This window comes from Budorcas taxicolor, chromosome 7, assembly GCF_023091745.1.
Source record: "Budorcas taxicolor isolate Tak-1 chromosome 7, Takin1.1, whole genome shotgun sequence".
NCBI classification, from domain to species: domain Eukaryota; kingdom Metazoa; phylum Chordata; class Mammalia; order Artiodactyla; family Bovidae; genus Budorcas; species Budorcas taxicolor.
Window position 1 is genome coordinate 48,674,726 of NC_068916.1, and position 20,320 is coordinate 48,695,045.

A 20,320-nucleotide genomic window follows, 5' to 3' on the forward strand; every position below is an offset into this window, starting at 1 on the left:
GGAAATAAAAACAAAAGTAAACAGGTGGGACCTGATTAAACTTAAAAGCTTTTGCACAGCAAAGGAAACTAAGCAAGCTGAAAAGACAACCTTCAGAATGGGAGAAAATAATAGCAAATGAAACAACTGACAAAGGATTAATTTCCAAAATATACAAGCAATTCATACAGCTCAATGCCAGAAAAACAACCAACCCAATCAAAAAGTGGGGAAAAGATGTAAATAGATATTTCTCCAAAGAAGACATACAGATGGCTAACAAACACATGAAAAGAGGCTCAACATTGCTCGTTATTAGAGAAATGCAAATCAAAACTACAATGAGATATCACCTTACACTGGTCAGAATGGCCATCATCAAAAAGTCTACAAACAATAAATGCTGGAGAGTGTGTGGAGAAAAGGGAACATTCTTGCACTGTTAGTGGGAATGTAAATTGCTACAGCCACTATGGAAAACGGTACGGAGATTCCTTTAAAAACTAGGAATAAAACTACCATACAACCAAGCAATCCTACTCCTAGGCATATACACTGAGGAAACCAAAATTGAAAATTGTATCCCATTGTTCATTGCAGCATTATTTACAATAGCTAGAACATGGAAGCAACCTAGATGTCCATTGACAGATGAATGGATAAAACAGCTGTGGTATATATACACAATGGAATATTACTAAGCCATAAAAAGAAACACATTTGAGTCAGTTCTGATGAGGTGGATGAACCTAGAACCTATTATACAGAGTGAATGAGTCAGAAAGAGAAAGATAAATATCATATTCTAATGTATATATACAGAATCTAGAAAAATGGTACTGAAGAATTTATTTACAGGGCAGCAATGGAGAAATAGACATAGAAAATAGACCTATGGACATGAGGAGAGGGGAGGAGAGGGTGAAGTATATGGAAAGAGTAACGTGGAAACTTACATTGCTATATGTAAAATAGAGAGCCAATGGGAATTTGCTGTATGGCTCAGGAAAGTCAAACAAGGACTCTGCATCAATCTAGAGGGGTGGGAATGGGCGGGAGATGGGAGGGAGGTTCAAAGGGAGGGCATATATGTATACCTATGGCTGATTCATGTTGAGGTTTGACAGAAAACAACAAAATTCTGTAAAGCAATTATCCTTCAGTAAAACAATAAATTAAAAAGAAAAAAAAGATGTGTTTAAGCCTAGTTACAGTGATTTACAATTCATAGTCCTAAACTAAAATTACATTTGTATCAACCTACACTTTATAGTGTTTAAGGCAAACGGTCAGGCATTTGCGAGAAGGAAAGGGAGGGAGACAGGAAGACAGTGGGACCCAACAGCCAGCTCTTGTAGGCACGGGGTGTAATAAGGTGATGTTCATGAAGAATTCATATCCCTTTTCCTACTGTACAAGCCTCAGGGAGAAGCAGCCAGTGAGGCACTGTATAACATATCAGAGCAGAAAGAATGTCTTGCACTAAAGTCCCACCAACTGACCTCTACTTGGACCCCATCTAAGCTGGGGTTGTGACTTCTTCATGCCTTTTTCTACAGCCAAGGACTTAAGCCTAAATATTTTATGTGCAAAGCTAAACATGAACCAGGTTGGTACCCCAACTCTCAAATCTCTGCCCTTGGGTGCAGGTCAGATTGCTACATGACATGTTTGTAAGGGGTAGTGTGATCCTCGAAGGCTACTTCATGTTTTCTTTGCTGGAGTGTTTGGGAGTTATCGGCAAAGGTCAGTTCCATTCAGCAGCTAACAGTGATTGAATGTCTCCTGGTTAAGCAGCTCAGTGCTGAATCTCAGGGGAGAAAATGATGAACAAAACAAGGGTTCTGACCATGAGCCCTCAGGTGTAGTCAGAGAATGAGAAGGGCCTTTCCATCTCAACTCTCTCAGCCCTGGAGTGGTCATGCACAGGTCTGGCTGAGCCTCTCCTGGGTCCTTACCTGTAACTAGGAATGGGAATGTGGCCAGGGCCATCATCTGCAGAGCAGTGTCAGAAATGCCAGGAAAAGGAGGGTCAGTGAGAACACCTCTGTTACATCTGGATGCCTCCTTCCCCACAGACGATCCCCAGGAACACTCCCTTTTCTGGGAAGGTTTTTTCTGTCCCACTGAGGGGCTAAGGCAAATTGGGACAAATCATAAACATTTAGGGTCAGTTAAAAAAATTTTCAAGGGTGGGAGAGGATCTCTTTAAAAGCTTGGGAAGAAGGAAAAATGCATGAGTAGCGACTTCTCCCAAAGCACTCATTCAGAGAGTACTCATGTGTGCAGAGTTTCAATCTGGGATGATGAAAAAGTTTTAGAAATGGGTATGGTGATGGTTGCAGAGCACAATGAGTGCAATTAATGCCACTGTACTGTACACTTCAAATGGTTAAAAGGATGAAGTTTATATTATACATATTTTATGACAAGAACAAATTTTTAAATAAGATATACCATGCTATACACTTGGCACAATATTTTTAAATATTTAATGAAAACCTAATAAATGTTAGCTATTTTTTAAAAAACCAACCACCAACCACAAAAAAAAACACCTCCCCTAGGAATACTGGTACAGGTCTGCCCAGAGCTTTCCTTTCTCTCCTCCTCCAACAGTCATCCTCAGTGGTTAGAACTGTTTGAAGTTTCAAGGTCAAATGAGTGTTAATGAAATATCTCCTTCTGAAGCTGTTTTGGAAAAAAAAAAAAAAAAAAAACTTAAAAATAGAACTCCCTTATGACCCAGCAATCCCACTGCTGGGCATATACACCGAGGAAACCAGAATTGAAAGAGACACATGTACCCCAATGTTCATCGCAGCACTGATTATAATAGCCAGGACATGGAAACAACCTAGATGTCCATCAGCAGATGAATGGCTAAGAAAGCTGTGGTACATATACACAATGGAGTATTACTCAGCCGTTAAAAAGAATTCATTTGAATCAGTTCTGATGAGATGGACGAAACTGGAGCCGATTATACAGAGTGAAGTAAGCCAGAAAGAAAAACACCAATACAGTATACTAACACATATATATGGAATTTAGAAAGATGGCAATGACGACCCTGTATGCAAGACAGGAAAAAAGACGCAGCTGTCTATAACGGACTTTTGGACTCAGAGGGAGAGGGAGAGGGTGGGATGATATGGGAGAATGGCATTCTATCATATATACTATCATGTAAGAATTGAATCGCTAGTCTATGTCTGACGCAGGATACAGCATGCTTGGGGCTGGTGCATGGGGATGACCCACAGAGATGTTATGGGGAGGGAGGTGGGAGGGGGGTTCATGTTTGGGAACACATGTAAGAATTAAAGATTTTAAAATTAAAAAAAAAAAAAAAAAAAGTCCCACATCACAGATCTCACGCCCATTGTCTCTGTCTTCCTTCTTCTCCAGACCTAAACCTGACCTTGCCCTAATGACCCAGGAACTATTTCCTAAAGTCTTCATTAAGTTTCCCTTGCAGGCACCGGATGGAGGTGGTGAGTACGGGTTCTCTAAGGCCCTTTAGCTTTCTCCAGAACCCAAGTCCATGGGCTGCCCTTGGTCCCTATGCAGGTCAGACGGTGCTGGAGGCCAAGCATCCACCTCTACAGGTGGCTGGGCCCACTCCATGGGAGGCTTGATTCCGACACTGGGAGCTGGGGTGGGTTTGGTTCCTCTGCTGAGGGGGCCTCTCCTACAGGAAGAATGTGTGGCCACCAGGTGGCAGTGGTACCATCTACGGTGTAAAACGCAGGGCACGTCTGAAGGTTATTGAGTATACACTCTGGCCCCTGGGCTTCCCTGGTGGCCAAGAAGGTAAAGAATCTGCCTGCAATACAAAGAGATCCGGGTTCAATCCCTGTGTTGGGAAGACCCCTGGAGAAGGAAGTGGCAACCCATTCTAGTATTTGTGCCTCGAGTATTTCACAGACAGAGGAACCTGGCAGGCTACAGTCCACGGGATTGCAAAGAGTCGGACATGACTGAGCGATCCGCTCAACACCCTGAGAAGAGGGCTGAGGTTCAGACACACAGAAAACATTCCACTGACCTCTGAGGACTGTGGTCAACACTGTCACGAACTAGGACTTTACAAGGGCTGGTAAGGATACTGTCTCCCACTAGTGCCGATAGCAGCAGTGGTGTGACGACAGCAGTAGTGTCACTGAACACTGGGTTGTAGGCTCTACATGATGTATCTCATTTGATCCTCAAATGATCCTAGAAGGGCAGGGGCTCTTTTCACCAGATCAGAAGGCAGAGGCTTAAAAAGGTTGAGGATTTACCCAGCGTCTTATGGTCAAGAAGTGACAGAGCTCTGCTGCTGGATACTGAACCTCCTCTTATCCTTGCTTTACGCCTGCCATTCCTCCCAGAGGCTTCCTGAGAATGGCTGAGCTGGCCTTCTGCCTTGGCACTTGTCGTTTATCTATTAAGTTTTATCTTCTGCCTGCTTGGAAAACATCTAATGCCATTTATGCTACAAAGTCAGTTGTGTAATGCACAAACAGAACAGAGAGTATTAAAGATGGTGTCTGCTTAGGGAAGGTGGGGTGCTCTGGAGCCAGACAGGCATGGATTTGAATCCTGACCCTGTCACCTACCTATTAGCTGGAGACCCCACATAAATCCCAACCTCCATAAGCCTCAAAGCCCACATTTGTCAAAAGAGGGTTATAACCTCTGCTCACAGGGTTGTTATAGGATTAAATGAAAAAACATGTGGTGCCATGTTTTAGAGGAAGCAGTGTGTGCTCACTCAGTCATGTCCGACTCTCTGCGACCCCACGGAATGGGCCCACCAGGCTCCTCTGTCCATGGGGATTCTCCAGGCAAGAATACTGGAGTGGATAGCCATGCCCTCCCGCAGGGGATCTACCTGACCCAGGGATCAAACCCACATCTCCTGTGTCTCCTACATTGGCAGGCGAATTCGTTACCACTAAGCCACCTGGGAAGCCCATATATGCAGTATGTATTCCAGGCAGCTGTGAAGAGCTGGTTTTTATGTCCTGAATTAGGCCCCAAGTTGCCTAACATGAAGCAAAAAGGGAACATAGAAACATGAACATAGAAATGACCCTCCTAGCTGAAGTCCTGTACAACAAAAGCAGCTAACTTCTGTTGAACACGTGTTGTCCCTGGGCTCCATGCTAAACACCTGAACTACATACTTACAACTCCTTTGGTCCTCATAACAACCCTACCTGGCTTTAGTACAATTTCCCTGCTAGAGAAAAAGAAACTGAGACTCAAAGCTAAGAAGTGGGAGAGGAGAAACTAAACCTAAGTGTCTCATTCTCAAACCTATGCTCTTAAACCTTACACTAACACATCCTCACACTGAGGATCAGTGGGTCAGTGCCCTCACTCCACACCAAAGACCCATGGAACTCCTCACCATTCCATACAACCAGTGTTGCCCACTGCTACTCCTAGAGGCCGGGGCGACCAGGGAAGCACTTGATTCTTCACGCAGCACTCACCTGGACGAGGTAATCCCTCGGCAAGAGAGGGAGACGGACATGTTCCATCAGTTTTGCCATGTGCTCTAAACGGGTCTCTTTCTCATAATTGATCCATGAAATCACAGCTTCAAATACCTGTAAGGAAAACCAAAATAGGGAACTTTAGCAAAGGATAATAACTTTAAAATAGCTTTCAAACAATCTCTTCAACCTTAAAAAAGAAAGAAAAGTTACAAGTCATCCACAAAGGCATTTAACCTAAGGTCTAATATTGAAAATATTAATAAAAACAGAATATATTTACTACCTGATGTCATGTCAGAGAGTGCTCTCTCTGCCTCCCTCATACACACACACACACACACACACACACACACACACACACACAAACCTGCTGCCCCAAACATAGAATCATCCAGGTTCATTGCAAAATAAAAATCAATTCCAACAGTTACCCCAGGGTGGAAATGCAGAGAAATAACTCTGAATCAAATTTTACAAAGTCTTCCCAAGAGGACCAGAAGCCCTGGGGGCAATGCCTTCATCACACAAACCCTTCTCTTCATCTATTTCCCATGTTCATTTAATGCAGAACAAAAACTATAAAGATGTCCCCCACAAAAGTTGGTAATAATGGTGAACTGATGACCAACCCAGATAGTATATTCAAAAGCAGAGACATTACTTTGCCAACTAGGGTCCATCTAGTCAAGGCTATGGTTTTTCCAGTGGTCATGTATGGATGTGCGAGTTGGACTGTGAAGAAGGCTGAGCACCGAAGAATGGATGCTTTTGAACTGTGGTGTTGGAGAAGACTCTTGAGAGTCCCTTGGAATGCAAGGAGATCCAACCAGTCTATTCTGAAGGAAATCAACCCTGGGATTTCTTTGGAAGGAATGATGCTAATGCTGAATCTCCAGTACTTTGGCCACCTCATGTGAAGAGTTGACTCATTGGAAAAGACTCTGATGCTGGGAGGGATTGGGGGCAGGAGGAGAAAGGGACGACAGAGGATGAGATGGCTGGATGGCATCACGGACTCGATGGACGTGAGTCTGAGTGAACTCCGGGAGATGGTGATGGACAGGGAGGCCTGGCGTGCTGCAATTCATGGGGTTGCAAAGAGCTGGACATGACTGAGCGACTGAACTGAACTGAACTGATGACAGAGAATGGCAAAAATTTCTCCTTGGGTTGAACCTTTCCTTCGAAGAGAGATTTCATTTCTATACAAATCAAAACAGGTCTTGGAACCAAAAAGGGGAATCTATGGTTTGACTGTTTGCCTTACTCAAGGTTAAGTTCAGATTCAAACCCTGCACCACCATACACACAGACACGCATAAACGTCAGCATTGGTAAGACAGCAGGGAAACCACCAGTGTTTGTGGAAGCTTAACTAACATGGCTTTTTAAGAGGGGAAGGAAGAATTTGGCAATAGCAATCAAAAATTCAAATGTGCGTATCTTTGACCTAGAAATATAACTTCCAGAGCTCTAGTCAACAAAAATATTTACACAAGTGGTGCAAGAATATGTGTTCCAAGATGTTTGCTGCAGGATTTTTGTAAGAGGATAAAGAAACTATCTGAAGTCCACTAGTGGAGAAATTGTTAAACTAGTTTTGACATGGGATATTTTCAGCTGTTAAAAACAATAATAACAACAACTAATAATAAGACCAAACACTTGTGCCAGAAAGCAAGAAAGTACTCAAAGATCAAGGTGACACAACAGACAGACCAGAGAGAGCTGGACAGGGCTTTTTCATTGCCAACATTTGGGACAATTTAAACATCTAACAGGATAATGAATAAGTAATTCAGCGCTGACTGGGAAGGGGCCAAAGAAAACTTCTGGTGATAATGGATAGTGTCTATATCTGGATAGAGAGGGAGCTATATAGGCAAGTGCATTTGTCAAAACTAATCAAATCTTACACTTAATATCTATACATTTCACTGTGTGTAAATCATACCCCATTTAAAATATATTTAGTTAAAAGAAAAAGATAGCAATGAACCAAAACCCAAAGAATAAAAAGAATCCATAGTTTAAAAAGTATGGAAAGGCTGCTCTTCACAGAAAAGTGCCAGCTAATAAAGTAAAAGCACAGAATTAAAAAAACATCACTTTGCAACCACAGATATAATAACTGATTCAGCCAGTGTCGCCCACAGATGCTGAGACCATTGGGTGAAAAGTCGCTGGGAACAAGATATCCACAGTTCCCAAGCGTCATCTGACAGAACACTTATCAATCACACAGGGAGAGTGGGGGAGATTCAGACTGGCTGATCTGACAGATGCCACCTTTACCAAGTGGTCTAAGTTAACACCACTAGCAAACAGGCCAAATTTATACTACACTCCTGAACGCGACTTAATGAGAGGGAATTAGCATTCTCTATGCAGTAGTCTTTCTAAAACTCTAAACCTGAACCTTATAGCAAAGAAATAGACAACTGCATGTGTGGGACACTCTCCAACATAAGTGTCCTGGATTCCTCAAAACTGTTAGCACTAGGGACGTCCCTGGCCATCCAGGGGGGACACAGGTTCAATCCCTCGTGCGGGAAGACTTCCCATGCTGAGGGACAACTAAGCCTGTGCTCTGTAGCACAACTACAGAACCCATGTGCCCAGAGCCTGGGGTCCACAAGAGAAGCCACCACAATGAGTAGCCCATGAACCACAACTAGAGAGCAGCCCCCACTTGCCACAACTAGAGAAAGCCCAAGTGCAGCAACAAAGACCTAGCATAGTCAAAAATAAATAAACAAAAAAATTTTAATTGCCATTTAAAAAAGCTGTTAGCATTATGAAAGACACTAAAAAAGGCATGGAAACAGAAGATCCCCTGGAGAAGGAAACGGCAACCGACTCCAGTATTCTTGCCGGGGAAATCCCAAGGACAGAGGAGCCTGACAGACTACAGTCCATGGGGTCTCAAAGAGCTGGTCATGACAGCATGCACGCTTACTCTTCTTCCTCAGAGACATAGAACTAAATGCAAGGCATGATCCTTATTCGGTCATGGATTAAAAAGAAACAACCATGAAAGACTTTTTTTGAGACTGTTAGGAAATTTGAATGCCAACTGTATATTAGAAAATATTATTGTGTCAGTGTTACATTTGTTTGGTATGATAATGGTTTTACGGCTCAGAAAGAGAATTTCCTTGTTCTCAGGAAGGGCAAGCTAAAATACTTAAGGGTAAAGTGTCATAATGTCTACAATTTATTGTCAAAAATAAAAATTAAATATTTAACAAAATAAAAGATTATAGAGAGAAAGAAAGAAAGCAAATGAAGCACAATGTTAACAAATGGTGAATCTAGGTAAAGAATATATGAATGTTCATTCTTTTCCAACTTTACCACAGGTTTGAAATTTTTCAAAATAAAAAGTGGAAGGGAGAAGAAAAAAAATCCTAAGAGAAAAGGTAAATACTACAGAAAAATTTACAGTTTCAAAATTCACAAGTTGAAATGAAAGCTGTATCTCCCAGTGTGGGTTAAAAACCTCCAATTTTTCTTATTCTAACTGTGTATTTGTGTGTATTGATATGTTACTAATGCTTTGGCCCTATTTCCTAAACACGTACTTAAGTCAGGCTGAGAATACTCGGATTGGATGAGATATCAGGAAGGAATCCATCAGAAAGAAGAGAAGGAAGAGAGATGAGTGGAATGGAACAGAAGGGAAGGAGCAGTATACATGTGTAGTTTGCTCTCATTTCTATATAAAATAACCTACATGTGTACAAACACAGACACACATGTCATAGAAATCCTCCTTGTCTAGTTCATTTCTAAAAATTATTAACTCTCACGTAGCTATGTGTCTCAACCTTATTGCATTATACTGTAAATAATTGCGTGTCTCTTCAATTAACCCTTAAGATTCATAAGAACAGGGACCTTGTCTTACTTGTTGGCACATAATACACATTCAAATGTATTTAAAGAATGAATGGACAAAAGAGTTCAGAATGAGCGTGTAAGCAGGCTGGAGCAGGCAGCAGGGTTAGGGAAGCAGAGCCAGGCCCTAGAACCAAAGGATGCCAGAGACGCCTGGCTTTGCTGGGTTAGGTGACGGACAGCCACACCTGCTCTGTTGCGCACACTGCCTTCCTCTTCCCTTTACTGGACTGTGATTCCTACAGGGTGAGAAGGGTATCAGCTCTGTCTCTGCACTTCCTGCCACCAAGCACAGTGCCAGGCACAGAGCGCATGGCCGGATGAGAACGCTTTCCTAAAGAATGAACAGCAGGGCCTTGAGTAGGTAGGATTTGCTGATCACACCGTTCCCTGTCAATCAGCATAGTCTTTGTTATAGAAGCTGCAATGCAGGCTGAGTCTAATGAAGTCGATATTTAACCTTATCTTTATTTTTGGCTTGACTTGTCTAACTGGTTCCGCTCAGTTGCACTGTTTACCTACTCAGCTGTGAAAGCCACAGCACTTGGCAGCAACGGTGACCTTCTCCACAGCTAGAGGAGGTCGCATACTTTTTTCATTTAGATGCCATGTTTGGAAAATAAGCAAATGAACTTCAACTAGCCTATGGGCCTACAATCGTTCCCAACAGCCCCTGCTGTCAAAGGAGTGGCCAAGGCAAAGGGGCAACAAGTAGAAGCAGCAGCAGCTCATGTCTAGCAGCAGCTCGTGCCCAGCACCACACTCTCCAGAAATACCATAACCCCGGACTCTCCTGACGGCCAGTGAGTATACACTCCGGCCCCGTACGAGTGACTCACTCAAGTCCAGAGCCAGAAAGCAGCAGAGCTGGGTCCACATACTCCCATCTCTAATGCTCAGACTCTTTCCCGTTATTCTCAGTAGCTACCCAGTTGGCAAACCTCAGCCCACAGGCCACATGCACCTGTTTTTGTAAATAAAATTTTCTTGGAACACAGCCATGCTCACTCATTACAAATCATCTACGGCTGCTTTCACACTTTAATAGCAGAGCTGAATTGAGAGGCTGTGGCCCACAAAGCCTAAAATATTTACTCTCTGGCCCTTTAAAGGAAAACTGCATAAAGCCCTGGTCTGTTAGATCTAAGCAGCAACCCTGTGGCTTCAATCATGGGACAGGGTAACGTCTACTCAGATGAAAACTTTTTTTTTTTTTGTGGGCCCCATGATGAAATAACCAGTTGCCCCCAAGGCACACTTAGTGTTTCACTTTTAGACAAAGAAAGTGAAAGTCACTCAGTCGTATCTGACTCTTTGCAACCCCAAGAACTATACGGTCCATGGAATTCTCCACGCCAGAATACTTAAGTGGGTAGCCTTTCCCTTTTCTAGGGGATCTTCCCTATCCAGCGATCGAAACCTGGTCTCCCGCATTGCAGGCGGATTCTTTACCAGCTGAACCACAAGGGAAGTCCATAGCATCATTTCCTCACTGCTTCATGTTTCAGAACCAATTTTTTGAGTGCTACAAGGTTGCTACATGGAAAGAAGATGGAGAAAATCGGATTTCATAGTCCTCAGCTCATACCTCTGATGGAAGCACAAGCCTTGGTCAGAAAACACTAGATGAACCTGATCCTTCCACTCTACCCTCAAAGTTATAGAGGGAGCCAAGCCAGACGTACCTGCATACTGAGCAAAGAGGGTAGCCCTGGGGCACTCTGTCCTGCTTGATTCATGCTGACGTACGGCAGAAACCCAACACAATGTTGTAAAGCAATTATCCTCCAATTAAAAATTTAAAAATTAAAAGAAAAATAACATGTTCTGAGAATGAAGAGGGGGACTCAGATTAAAATAGGGCAGGGCAGTGACTTGGCAAGGGGAAAGGTCCAGTTAAGGGTGATTCTCACCCTAACACGGGATGGGGAAATAAACTAGCTTTGAGAACATCAGGGGAAAATCTATATTCCTACATGGACCAGATTTGCTACTCAAGATTGAGGACTAATTTCAGCAGTAACAGCAGGCACAGTCCTGAGCATTTTACACGTATGACCTCATTTAGTCCACCCTAGACTCTGTGAAGGAGGTACCACTGCTCACATTTTATAGGTGAGAAAACAGCCTTAGAGAGGCTGGCAACCTGTGCATGACCCTTCTGCCAGGAAGCAGTGGATCTGAGACATGGACTCACCTCTAATGCCAAAAATTCAGGTTTAACATTATGCAATATAGCATCTCAGAGGCACAATTATTTGAAAAACCTGGGCATACTGTTGAGCTGGGAAACTATGTTTCTAAATCCAAAATCCTAACTGCACCCTCCCTGTCATCCTAGAACATCCCCTGGTACATTTTTCTTTCCTCGGGACTGAGCCAATAGCATTTGCCAAATGCACTGCCATGATTTTAAATCAAGAAGACAGCACTTCCAATGTGATACACACACACACACACACAGAATATGAATCAGCCATATAAAAGTGAAATTTGTGACAACATGGATGGATCTAGAGGATATTATGCTTGGTGAAATGTCAGAGAATGACAAATACCGTATCATCTCACTTATATATGGAATCTAAAAGACAAAAAAAACAAATGAACAAACAAGACAAAATGAAAACAGACTCACAGACAGAGAATAAGCATATGGTTGCCAGACAGAAGGAGGGTGGAGGGATGGGTAGAACAGGTGAAGGGTACTAAGAGGTATAAACTTCCAGCTATAAAATAAGTCATGGGGATGCAACATACAGCATAAACAATACAGTCAATAATATTGTAATAAGTGTGTGGGGACAGACAGGTACTAGACTTAACGTGATCATTTCATAATCCATTTCAGTGTCAAATCGCTATGATGTACACCTAAAACTAACAAAATATTGTATGTCAACTATATTTTAATAAAAACCTTTTAAACTTCAATAAGATTACTTTAAAAAAAAAAAGACAAGACAGCATACCCAGACACAAGAGTGATTCTGTCATACTTCTGTGCTCTTTCTCAAATCAAAACTTAACAAGAGGTGTGTTAACTATATTCCCACTCCTTGCCACACACAGCATGGGACACAGCTGGGAGTAGTGATGGATTGGAGCTGGTCGCAATTCAGTGTCTAGTGACATTACCTTGGTGGAAATATTTACACCATGGAAATTAGCAAAGGGATCAGCAAACAAACCAAAGCTCTTGGAATTTTTTATTGGAGAGCCAACTGCTAAACATTTACCAGCATATCACTGGTCTGAAGGCTCCCCAGACTCTAGGAAAACCTCATCTAGTTGCCCTCATCTCTCAGATAGTATCATCTTAAGGTTTGACACTGAAAAAGCTCTTTCTTGTAGTTGTTTCATTTCAGACCCACAAGAGTTCTGTGAAACAGCTAGGGACACTCACAAAAAGAGAACTTGAGGTAAGACAGTGAGAAAGTGGTCTACCCAGTCATGATGTCAGGGCAGCAATCACAACTACTGCTTTCAGTCTGCACTTTCACAGCACCCTGTGCTCACGAGCCGCATATTTATTTGCATGTGTGTTTGACAATATCTGTCTCCCTCCATGTAACTGTAAGTTCCATGAGGCTAGGAATCTTGTTGTTTATCTGTTCACCAATGTCTCTCCTGTGGCTAACATAGTATCTGTCACACAGAAAGCACTCAAGAAATATTTCTTGAGAGAATGGATAGATTAATCAAAGCAGGAATGACTAGGCACATGGTTCTTTCTCTTCCTCCAACAGCACACTGCCAGAAATCTGACTTCCTATAAACAAAAACAATGACGAAACTATAACAATAACAGCACCTTGCCTGGAAATTGTTCTCCAGGTTTCCACTACTGTCTACAGCCAGCAAAAGACTTCCACTATGATTCACTATACAAAGGATACGGGAAAGGACTGAAGCGCAATGGTTGGACACAAAGGCCTCCAAGCTGACAGACTACTTCAGCTGTACTGATCCTACACATGACGGGAACATGACCCAAGGAGGGACAACAACTTCTAGCCAACACGGCATACTGAGCTGACTTAGAAGGAATCTTCCCCTATAGCTCTAAACACATGAAAAAATGGTATAAAACCAAAAAATAGATTTGAGCCATACTCAGAAGCAAGAGGTAAACGCTGAGTGCTTTAAATAACAAAGGATTTAAGTCTGGGAGCTGAATGAAAGCTGAGACCAAAATGACTCACAGGCTTGTAGAATTCCGATATGGGCTTTAATAGTTCAGGACAAGTATCCCATCAGGTTGAATGTGTAGGCCACAGGCTCCTTGAGGACAGTGTAGCCTCAGCTGTAAAACCGGCAATAGATGAACTCCAACCATCTGCTATGGGAAAGTGGAAGGAAGTTCACCATCTCCTAATGGCCTGGGGAGTGAAAACTTCATCTTCAAGAAACCAGAACCCAAGGCTCATGTCACATACAGATGTGGGGGTTGAATTACTACTATCCAGGTGGTACAAGAGGTACTCAAGACAAAAATATAAAAACTATTTCCAAACCAGTAAATTTGTTCTAGAAGGGGCACCTTCACAGCCCAGGATAACCCAGACTCCCATGGATATAACACTCTCTGAAGATGGTCTCACCATCAAAACATACAGATCACTAATGAAATGAAAATTGACAGACACAATAATTAAAAATTATTTGGGGCAACAAAAGAAAGGTGGCTTCCTTAATGTGTTCCTCAAAATACTAGAAGCCAGAGACATTCTACAGTAAAGAGGTTCTAGGACCCAAAAGAGTCTGAGGAGCACATCAGATACAACTACAAATCCCTTTTAGAGATTCACGATCCTCATTAATATACAAACGCTCAGACAAGTCCCACAGTTTCTCAACCTGGTTCCTTTGTTTTAGCCACTGTCTCCCAAATGCATCTCACTTGAACACTTCATTTTTTTTACCGAAAACTATCTCATACCATTAGGTTTTATAGCATGCAGTTGGGTAAACACTGGCCTAAAGAAGAAAGCCCTCACTTCCTAACCTTCTCCACAACCCCTACTCCCTTCCCAGCCTTATCTTCCAGTTCCCTCATCAAAAATCCTTGATTTGCATTACACGAATTATTTTCCCCTCAGTAAGTTATTTCAAACTTTCATGCCTATATTCCTACAATTCCTTCAACCTGAATAGATTTCCAAAAACCCAACTTTTCATTCTCCAAGTTTTAGTTCAGATATTCCCTTTCCTATAAGGCCTTTCCTACCCCCAAAATTTGGAATAAAACACTCTAGGGTGCTTTCCTTGAACTTTGATTACAGCCAGCTACTTTTCTCAGCCACATTATCAGTCTGTCTGCCCACCAGACTGCAAGCTCTTTCCTCTTTTTTTTTTTTTTGGCCATGCCTCGCAGCTTACAGGAACCCACCAGGGACTGAACCTGGGCCACAACAGTGAAAGCCCAGAATGCTAACCACTAGGCAACCAGGGAACTCCCCCAAAGTTCTTGAATGGTAATAACTAAGGGTCTCCCCATCAGGGTGGAGGTTCCTTAATAAAAAGCAGGGCAGCAGACACAGTCAGCTTCAAATTATAGAACCATCTACTGTAAATAAGCCTCAGTTTCCTCCTCTGCAAAATGGCCTTGCGAGTTGTTTTAAGAATTAGAATGATGTGCAAAACAGTACTCTGGGCAAAAGAAGTCAGGCACAAAAGAATGCAAGATTCCATTTATACAAAGCTTAAAAGCTGATAAAACTGATCTGTAAGAAGTCAAATAGTAGTTTGTCTTCTTGAAGTGGGAGGTAGTGACTAGAAGGAAGACCCTGGAGTTCTGTTTCTTGATCCAGATGCTGGCTTTGTAAAAGCTGAGTCGTGCACTTTGCATTTGCTCATGTCTCTGAGCTTGCTGCAACATAAACACCTTTTTTTTAACAGTGTGTGAAATAATCACAGTGAGCAGTCAAGGTAAGTTTTTGGTCGTAGTGTGGTAGTATTCCAGTCACAGGTGCTTAGTGAACTGTGCTCTCAGAGGAGAACAGTAAAAAGAGTATCACTGACTCAGGCCAGATCATTGTTTGCAGGCTGAGAATTTGGCAGGTCTAATGCTGACCTCAGAGTGTGGTAGGGCTGCCAAGAGGCCAGCCTAAGCATAGGATATACTTGCTTGGCCCCTGGATGGTGCCTTGGCAGCAAGCACTCAAGCCCAGCCTACTGGCCAGGGAGCTCCTGCCTATACCCCAGACCCATCCCTGGAGAGGCCAGGAATTCAGACAGAAGGGCTGCTGCTGCTGCTAAGTCGCTTCAGTCATGTCCGACTCTGTGCGACCCCAGAGACGGCAGCCCACCAGGCTCCCCCATCCCTGGGATTCTCCAGGCAAGAACACTGGAGTGGATTGCCATTTCCTTCTCCAATGCATGAAAGTGAAAAGTGAAAGTGAAGTTGCTCAGTCGTGTCCAACTCTTAGCGACCCCGTGGACTACAGCCTACCAGGCTCCTCCATCCATGGGATTTTCCAGGCAAGAGTACTGGAGTGGGGTGCTATTGCCTTCTCCAAGACAGGAGGGCACACAACACTAAAGACCCCAGGAGACAAGGTCCAATTCTTTCCAGGAAATACAATATCAGAATTTGGCCCCTGATGATAGTTTTAGGAGATAATAGTACATAAAATGTGATCATGCAGAAAGAAACAAATCTGTACTTCTCTTTCTAACACATACTTGACACTAATCTAATTTTTTGAAGAGATCCAACCAATTTCTTGCTGACCTATACCTGAAATGTGGGTCATTTCTCTGTTAGTTCTCACTCTGAAAAGCCTCAACAGAGTTTCGTAAGGAGTGGAAATCTTGAGAAGTAGAAACATATTTATCAGCTGAAAAAGCAAAGATTCAGAAAAGTCTAGTACACAGAAATTCAGTGGTCAAACTGCAGTAGAACTTAGTCATATCCCTTCTCCTCACAGTATGTGGGTCCCAGAAGCTTGCTTACCCTGCCCCTGGGTCAACAAGGCTGCATGTGGTGAGAGTTGAACTTTGTGTCTCAAAGGGGATGCAAGAAACAGGCTATCTGCTCACAGGATTAGCTCTACCCACTGAGACACCTCCCATCAGAAAGACTCAGGTGACTAGGAGGGGCTTGCTTCTCTGTGTCATTCCTCTACCTGAGCAAGGATGGGGGCGGGGGCGTGATCACAAAGAACTAGTGATTCTGTGATCCCTACCACATCCATTTGTCCTCTCTCAAATAACAGGAATTTTAAAAACAAAAACTACAAGGAGGAAAAACAGGAGAGAAAATGGCAAAGATCCATGCCCCTGTCTGACCTCTATTTCCCACATTTGTCCTTATTCGCTAGAAAAATCTTAAAATTGTCCCCATAATCTCAGCTGGCTCAGGGCAGAGTCCAACCGCAGTCTGCCTTGTCACTGGTTCAGGAAATGTCTGCTGAGCACTTCCTAGTGCCTCCCAGGGCTCTGCGTCAGGACTGTGTGTGACACACAGATGGCTAAGGTACCCTCATAGCCCTCAAGGAGCTTGAGCATAGTAGAAGAAATGAGGCATGGGCAAAAGCAAGTGCTCATGAGGAAAAACAGCAGCTGAGTTCTGGGAGAGGCCCAGACGGTGCTGGGGATGATGGACCAAAAGACAGCTACCAGCCTAGCTCCTACCAGGCACAGGTCATGCCAACCACCCAGACCACCACAGGGCCTGGGAACAGCTTCCCCTTGAGAAAGGTCCCAATCAATGGGTACATGTATCATCTCATTTCATCCCTAGAACACCACCATAAGATAGATACTATACTATCATCAACTCCCCTTTCACAGATGAGAAAACTGAGATTTAGAAGGGCTCTTTTATTCATTCATTCAACCAACATTTTTTGTATCTACCAAGGACCTGATGGGCTTTTCTGGTGGCTCAGATAGTAAAGAATCTACCAGCAATGTGGGAGACCTGGGTTCAGTCCCTGGGTTGGGAAGATCCCCTGGAGAAGGGCATGGCAACCCACTCCAGTATTCTTGCCGGGAGAATCCCCATGGACAGAGGAGCCTGGCGGGCTACAGTTTGTGGGGTTGGAAAGAATCAGACATGAATGAGCGACTAAGCACGCAGCACACAAGGACCTGATGCCACTCTAGCAGTAACCATACGACAGACAAAATTCCTGATTATTATGGTGCATGTGTTCTGGTAGGAGATAAGTAACTTGTTCAAGGTCGCTCAGCTTGTTAAAGTAGTGGAGCCAGGATCAAATTCAGTTATTCTGGCTGAAGAACCTATACTTTCAAACTTCCAGCAAACAAGCTGTGTGGGCCCAGCCACAGACACTGAAAATCATCATTAATAGTAAAATACCACATTTCCTCTATTTCAAGATGCACAGTTGTAAGACACATCTGAAACCTGGCTGTATTTTATAATATATGTTGAAAGAAACTTGTCAGGCTGCAAGTAGAGAAGTAAACTGAAAAACTGGTATAACTGATACTGCTGTTCAAGTGTGAATTTTGCTGAATACAGGTTATTTGATTGTCAATGCAACTGAATTTTCTGCAGATGCTAACATTACATAAAGCTGGATTTTAACTTAACTGACGATCTCTGATACTGCTTTGAATACACTCAAAAAATTTTGCTATAACACAATATTGCAAGAAAAAGCCATTGTGCATGTAAGAAATTATGCCTATCACACAATGTGATTAAAAGGAGTAGAAATCACCAAATCTCCTGGAACAGATTACAGAATCTTCAAAGCTTAAAGGGCTAGCATTCAAATGACAAACACCTAATTGTCAAAGCTTCCAGCTATTAAATTTACAGAAATAAGCAATCAATTAAGGTGGGAAATAATTATGGGTTTTGCGAAAGAGAAAATATAGGCAAAACCCACTATTCATTAATAAGCCTCAAAATTACATGGCCAACCTTCAACATACCATGAGTAATATATTTTCTGAAAAGCATAACTCTGAAGTTACACATAATTTCTGAGACCCAAATATGATACACAACATCAATAATGTGAAAAATACATACACTCCAAACTGATTCTACAGAAACAGCAACTCATATGTAAGCATATGAATAAATGAAAGCCACCACAGGCAAGTTTTAAGTGTATATATCTATTGCCATGTTTCTGTTTCTGAAAAGATGCAGTTAACACCATGGTTTACTTTACCATTCAGTTCAGTACAGTTCAGTTGCTCAGTCATGTCCGACTCTGCGATCCCATGAATTGCAGCACGCCAGGCCTCCCTGTCCATCACCAACTCCCAGAGTTCACTCAGACTCATGTCCATCGAGTCGGTGATGCCATCCAGCCATCGCATCCTCTGTCGTCCCCTTCTCCTCCTGTCCCCAATCCCTCCCAGCATCAGAGTCTTTTCCAATGAGTCAGGTCTTCACATGAGGTGGCCAAAGTACTGGAGTTTCAGCTTTAGCATCAGTCCTTCCAAAGAACACCCAGGGCTGATCTCCTTTAGAATGGACTGGTTGGATCTCCTTGCAGTCCAAGGGACTCTCAAGAGTCTTCTCCAACAACACAGTTCAAAAGCATCAATTCTTCGGTGCTCAGCTTTCTTCACAGTCCAGCTCTCACATCCATACATGACCACTGGTAAAACCATACCCTTGACTAGATGGAAGTTTGTTGGCAAAGTAATGTCTCTGCTTTTCAATATGCTATCTAGGTTAGTCATAACTTTCCTTCCAAGGAGTAAGCATCTTTTAATTTCATGGCTGCAATCACCATCTGCAGTGATTTGGGAGCCCAAAAAAATAGTTTCACACTGTTTCCCCATCTATTTGCCATGAAGTGATGGGACCAGATGCCATGATCTTTGTTTTCTGAATGTTGAGCTTTAAGCCAACTTTTTCACTCTCCTCTTCCACTTTCATTAACGGGCTTTTTAGTTCCTCTTCACTTTCTGCCATAAGGGTGGTGTCATCTGCATATCTGAGGTGATTGATATTTCTCCCGGCAATCTTGATTCCAGCTTGTGCTTCTTCCAGCCCAGCGTTTCTCATGATGTACTCTGCATATAAGTTAAATAAGCAGGGTGACAATATACAGCCTTGATGTACTCCTTTTCCTATTTGGAACCAGTCTGTTGTTCCATGTCCAGTTCTAACTGTTGCTTCCTGACCTGCATATAGCTTTCTCAAGAGGCAGATCAGGTGGTCTGGCATTCCCATCTCTTTCAGAATTTTCCACAGTTTATTGTCAAAGGCTTTGGCATAGTCAATAAGCCAGTTAACTGTGATTTCCAGCAGTTCCTAACCCCTCTGTGGGGCTCGGTTTCCTCAGTAAAAATTCCAGTTCCCTATTGGAATTAGATGTTCCCCAAAGGTTGGTTGTGGCTTGAATACTGGATATTCACAAGAGGCCATGTGGGACAGCGGTTAAGATTAAGTGACATGCAGACCAACTGAGTGACACTGAACAAGACAGTTAATGCCTCTGAGTGTGCTTCCTTATCTGTAATGTGAGGACAATAGTGATGCCCACCTCACAGGGCTGAGGTGAAGGCTGAACGAGCTGAAGAACATCAAGCACTTAGCACAGGGCTTGGCAAACTGTAAAGGTTTAAGAATTGGAAGCAGCTTTGAAGCCATCATCATCATCACCATTATGCCTTCTTTAAAGGGTCCATAAAGCACATATAGTGATCATGGGCCAGAAAGTCTTTTCTAAGGGACAAAAGATATATAAACCTTTTTTTTTTTTTGGAAAAGAGATCTCACTGAATCACAAGTCCTTCCCACAACCACCTCATGAGAGAGGCTTCTGTTTCAAAGAGCGCCATGCCATACCTTCTCTTCTGAAGAAACGGTCAGCTTGTCACTGGATATCAAGCTGCACACCTGGTCCAGACTTAGGCTAAGAAATTCTTCCCCCAGCATCACCTCTGGAAAGTGCTGCTCTGTTCCAAAAAGAAAAAAAGCATAAGTTCAGAAAACAAATTTATAA

General features: G+C 42.8%; 1 protein-coding gene across 1 annotated transcript in view; it reads right to left on the reverse strand.

Annotated features, from left to right (window-relative positions):
- KLHL3 (kelch like family member 3) overlaps nucleotides 1–20,320 on the reverse strand; it is a 118,266-nt gene that overhangs the window by 34,609 nt on the left and 63,337 nt on the right. Inside the window, exons 6-7 of the mRNA XM_052643643.1 lie at nucleotides 20,164–20,273; nucleotides 5,466–5,582 (exon numbers count right to left, since the gene is read on the reverse strand). Coding sequence (XP_052499603.1) covers nucleotides 5,466–5,582; nucleotides 20,164–20,273 — 227 coding nt within the window. The remainder of the gene's footprint in view (nucleotides 1–5,465; nucleotides 5,583–20,163; nucleotides 20,274–20,320) is intronic.